This window comes from Octopus bimaculoides, chromosome 22 (assembly GCF_001194135.2).
Source record: "Octopus bimaculoides isolate UCB-OBI-ISO-001 chromosome 22, ASM119413v2, whole genome shotgun sequence".
Classification (NCBI taxonomy): Eukaryota; Metazoa; Mollusca; class Cephalopoda; order Octopoda; family Octopodidae; genus Octopus; species Octopus bimaculoides.
Genome location: NC_069002.1, coordinates 36,247,854 through 36,253,083, shown reverse-complemented (window position 1 = coordinate 36,253,083; position 5,230 = coordinate 36,247,854). Strand labels below are relative to the sequence as shown.

General features: G+C 34.9%; 1 protein-coding gene across 1 annotated transcript in view; it reads right to left on the bottom strand.

The window, feature by feature from the left end:
* Positions 1-564: 564 nt before the first annotated feature.
* LOC106867751 (uncharacterized) overlaps positions 565-5,230 on the bottom strand; it is a 63,807-nt gene continuing 59,141 nt past the window's right edge. Inside the window, exons 4-5 of the mRNA XM_014912714.2 lie at positions 4,706-4,777; positions 565-1,237 (exon numbers count right to left, since the gene is read on the bottom strand). Coding sequence (XP_014768200.1) covers positions 1,084-1,237; positions 4,706-4,777 — 226 coding nt within the window. The 3' untranslated portion in view covers positions 565-1,083. The remainder of the gene's footprint in view (positions 1,238-4,705; positions 4,778-5,230) is intronic.

Below are 5,230 nucleotides of genomic sequence, written 5' to 3'. Positions count from 1 at the left end.
ATTGTAGTTTGAAACCATAAAATCATTTCTTTAGCATTCAAATTATTCTCTCAAATGTGAAGCTTTTTTTTATTTATTAACATTGTCTTCACTTAATCATGCAATATCTTTTAGCTTTCAAATTTTCATGATGTGATTGTTGGTCTTTAAAATGACACCAAAGAGTTGGTAGGTGTGAGAGGCCAGAACTGGCCAGTTTCAGCATGAAACAATAGACTATTTTGGCCTGATATGGCCGGTTTAAATGCTAAAGGGTAAAGGGAATTTGAACGTTGACTGAAAACATTCAAATTCAACACACGGCAATAATCAGCTTGTAAGGGATATTTTCTGAATGACACCCTGCGTTCTTTAAAACAGAATAGAAGAACTTAATGCTTAATTATATCGTAGACGGAATATAATAGTTCGGATTCTTTGAACGACATGTATCATAGTCATCCAGTCTCCAAGCCTTGAGAATTAAACAACAGCAAAATCTTCTTAAAATGTGAAACTGCAAAGTAAAGTATAAACAAACGCCTCGCCAAAACACCGATACAACGACCAAAAACAAAACTCAGATTTTTTTATGGATTGATGTAATTCTTTATTTATGACTCTAGTAGAATTTGAAGGATTAATAACAACCATAAATTTGCTTTATTCTAAATTAGGATAATTAAACAATTAACAGTCTTCCTCTTCCTCTTCCTCTACTTGCTTTCTCTTCTTCAACAAATGATTTTTTACTTCCATCCGAAATTAAAAATAACACAAAATGCTGCCGGCATGTATGTGATGTTTGTTTATGTTTATTGATGTTGTTGGTGACGAGTGTTTGAATTGATAATTCGTGTTAGTATTAATAAATGTAGTAGCATTAGTAGTTGTTGTATTAGTAGAAGTAAAAGAAATATTACTAGTTTTTACTATTGTTGTTATTGTATTTTGATATGCATGTTTTGGGGTTTTTTGTTTTGTTTGTTTGAGCGTTACTGAAGAAGACTTGTCTTTTCAAGTAAACTAAACTGTTCTGATATTGTATCATCGTTTGCCGCAGCAGACTTCTTATCACGTGACAACAAGTTGACGAATGAAAATCTATCCAAGAGTATCATCACACCGGCAGTTCGCTCCCCAGATGTTACATTTACAGACAAGGCCTGAACAGCAACGAGCGTCTGGTCTCTTCGAGCTGGTCGTGCACGCCATTTGCCATTTTGAGCAGCTGTTCTTGTGTGACTTACTTTTTCCTCTGTAAATAAAACGAAACAAATAGAAAGAAAATATTAAAAGAAAAAAAAAACAGTTTTACAGGATAAAAACATAACAATATTTACGGGTTGGTAGCACGAAGCGGTGATGTGAATGAATACAAGGTTACTACCAGTTTATATATCCTTGGGGTTGATAAGAGAGATTGTCGCACTCTCGTGATATTCCTGTCATCGTAAAATGACGGGTAGCGCTAACCGGCGTTTGATTGCAAACCAATTACCGGTTGGCAGCAATAAGACGTGATACTGCAAGAAATGTTCTGTATGACAAAATGCAATGAATGGCTTTCTTGCGGGTTCAAATATGCCCCAAACATATTTGAACTAATAATAACCTTGTATTGAAATATCTTTACAGGACAATAACATCTTACCAACTCAATTATTATTAATTTACAGAAAGTATTCGGCAAGTAAAATTTTAGGAGAGCTACCGTAGAATAACAACCTCTGGATACCATGAATGAATGGTCTCAGGTTACAGCACATGTCTTATAGGTACAATTGTTTTAGGCAAGACAAAGCTGTGTGGTTAAGAAGCTGCTTTGAAACCATGGATTTTTTTTTACAGTCCCACTGCGTGGCATCATGGGCAACGAGGAACCGCATGATACTGCATGGAATCGAGGGAAATTGTTATTAAATAATACATGTAACTCATATAAAATGTGTTTAGTGCCATGTTCTTTCATTTGCCCGCATCGTCATATATGTATGTATATATGTATGTGTGTGTGTGTGTGAGAGAGTGTACGTGTGTGTACTAGTACTGTGATGTTTAGCTCAATCAGTGAAGTAATGTACAATGTTGTTTACATCAGAGTTAAGTAATTATTCATAAAGTAATTAATTTAATTAGCTTGTTCTCTTTACCAAATGCCATCCATGTTCCTTGATAAAGGTGCCTATACATAAAAGTAAATATTTTTCACATCTAATTACATACATGCATAATTCCGCATACTGGAAGAAGGACAAACCCACCATTTTGCCTTTATTGAGTCCCAGATTGGAATATTTCAATTAAACACTAAATTTTGTTCAGTTTAACATGTTCAGAGAAATCAGTATTTCAAGGGCTGCGAACAGGCAGAACCGTTAGTGCGCCGGGAAAATACTTGGCATTTCCTCCGCCTCTACGCTCTGGGTTCTAATTCCGCCGTGGTCGACTTTGCCTCTCATCTTTCAGGGTCGATAAAATAAGCATCAGCTGAACACTGGGGTCAATGCATTCAACCTCCTCCTTCCCGCAAAACTGCTCGCCTTGTGCTAAAATTTGAAGTCAGTATTTTGAGCGGGTGCCAGGAAGTCGGGTATGGACTGTATTCACTTTGTTTTAATAATAATCTCCTGGTTACTTCAATATTTTCAAGAAAGATGTGAGAACATGAACACTAAGAATGAAATCAAAATATAAAATTCGGCTAGATAAAGAAAAATGGGGAACGAAGCTTAAATCTAGATATATCAAAGAGGCAATAAAATACACACATTGATAAAGGTAGAAGAATTCAATAACCGATGACGAACGCATCAACGTATCGCGAAGCAAGATAAAATCTGTAAACAAAACAGGATTGCTGAATATACTAAGAAACATAAATAGAGAGCCAAATATCGGAACGGACATAAAAATATAAACAGTTGTCCCAAAGAGGAAGACGATCACACTAGACGGCTGAAGTAGACTGCAACAAAATGTATAAAGATGAAGAAAATAGAAGAAAATTAAAGTTCAGAAATGACAATATTATCAAAGGTGAAGTACTGTTAATGTATTCGAAGATGAAAAAAGCTAAGTATATAACCATTTATTGCTAACAAAGAATAAGAAGAAATATAAATAACGAGGAAGATAATCGTAAACAAACAGCTGATATTATCAAATATAAAAGAACAATATAATACTAAATATGTAAAACTGTGTATAAAATAAAAACATAAATGCAGAAAAGCAAAACCAAATACGAATAACTATCCTTCGATGAAAAACTAACAATATAGCAAAATATGAACTACGAAGTGTCAAAACAAATCTGAAGAACCAAAACTATAAGAAAATATTATGAATAACAGAGCCAAAGATGATGAACCAAGAACACAAATAAATATGAAATATTGATGGATTGAGACAAAGACAAGGAATTCGGAAAATAAACAAAGATGACCCACCTATAATATAAGCGAAGCTAAATAACAAAGAATATGAGAAAAGATGAAGATCTAAGAATATAACCAGCGATTGAGAATTATCATCAAAACTGAATAACAACCATACAAAGATGAATAGGCAAGAATGTCACCAAATATGAACATCGAAAGAATATAACCAGAGTTGAAAATCTTAGAATATAGTGAAATATGGAATAATTATATGCATAACCAGATATGAAGATGTATAAGCACACACGAGAACAAACGACATCACTAGGCACTGTTGTGTTCTTTCTTCTGTTTTCTCATATGTAATTTTGTTCTCTCAAGTTTTTTTCTCACTCGTAACACTGCGGCCAATCTCTTGTGTTCACTTATCTTCTTCGTCTTTTTTCTCTTTTCCTTCATACTAATACTTCTCACTCTTCTTTCTCTTTCTCTCTCCCCACTGACTGTGGCCAACCTGTGCACCTTTCTCCGCTACTTGCACTCTACACCTTTCTTTTACACCATTCCACCAACTTTCCCCTGAAAAACGAATAGTGTCTGAAACGTTAAGGAGAGATTCCATTTCTTCTCAGACTTTATTCTAATAACGCCTTTGTTAGGGAGTTTCTTCTGGTTTCTCTTTATTACTTTTCCTCGACCATTACACACACACACACACACACGCACGCACGCACGCACGCACTACGTCGTATGTAAACAAACAAGTTTGTTTTCGGAGCGTTGAAATGTATTGTAGAACAAGTAGAAAGATAAATTTTATTCAACGCGTAGATACTGAACAGTATATATAAATAAAGGATAAAATCCTTTTTTAAAAAGCAGAAAATTTCTCGGCAACCGAAAATAAAGCGAAAAGATAAACGAATATATGAACGCCTCAACTGAAACGAAATCCAGATTGCATACATTGATGCTTCTAGTAACTCACTTGCAAGGCCTCATCGCATATGAATTAAACACCGTTTTGTTATTTTCCGGTGAATGATGCATGGGAAGACGAACCCTGGCAATTACTTCCAAAAACCATAATGAAGATACGGATGATATAGCGTGATTTTTTGATTACTTATGTTCTTAAAAGCATTTATGGTGGAACTCTACATAAGGAACGTCCGTCATCGTGTTTAATACAATTAAAACTTGTCGATAATACATGATGAGGAAGAGAAAGAGTAGTTTAGGAAGGGAAAGAGCGTGGTGGTGATAGTGAGGCACGTTCTGTTTTTTAAACCTATTAAATATCTTATCGTTTATTTAAGGGAAAAATTATGTGAAATGCTTACCGGTTATTGATTCGTAAAAATCGGCTCAATTTATCATAACGAACAGCACGACGATCTACATCAGAAGAATCCCTGTGAAAAAAATAAAGTATAAACAAAAAATCAAATCAAATCAGATGAGAGAAATAGATAAGAACACAAGAACATATATGTCTATGTAGTTATAATGTTGAAAACCATAATTCTAATGGAATTATCAGTTATTTTTATGTGCGTACGTATATTAATCAGTGTTTTTATGTAGAGGTGCACACACACACACGTACACTTACAGACACACACACACATATATATACATATATAGACGCATTTACATACATATAGATGTGTATATATATATATGTGTGTGTGTACAGGCGCGGCTGTGTGGTAAGAAGATTGCTTCTCAACCACATGGTTCTGGGTCCAGTTCCACCGTGTGGCACCTTGGACAAATGTCTTCTACTATAGTCTGTCATCACACACACACACACACACACACACACACACACACACACACACACACACACACACACACACACACAC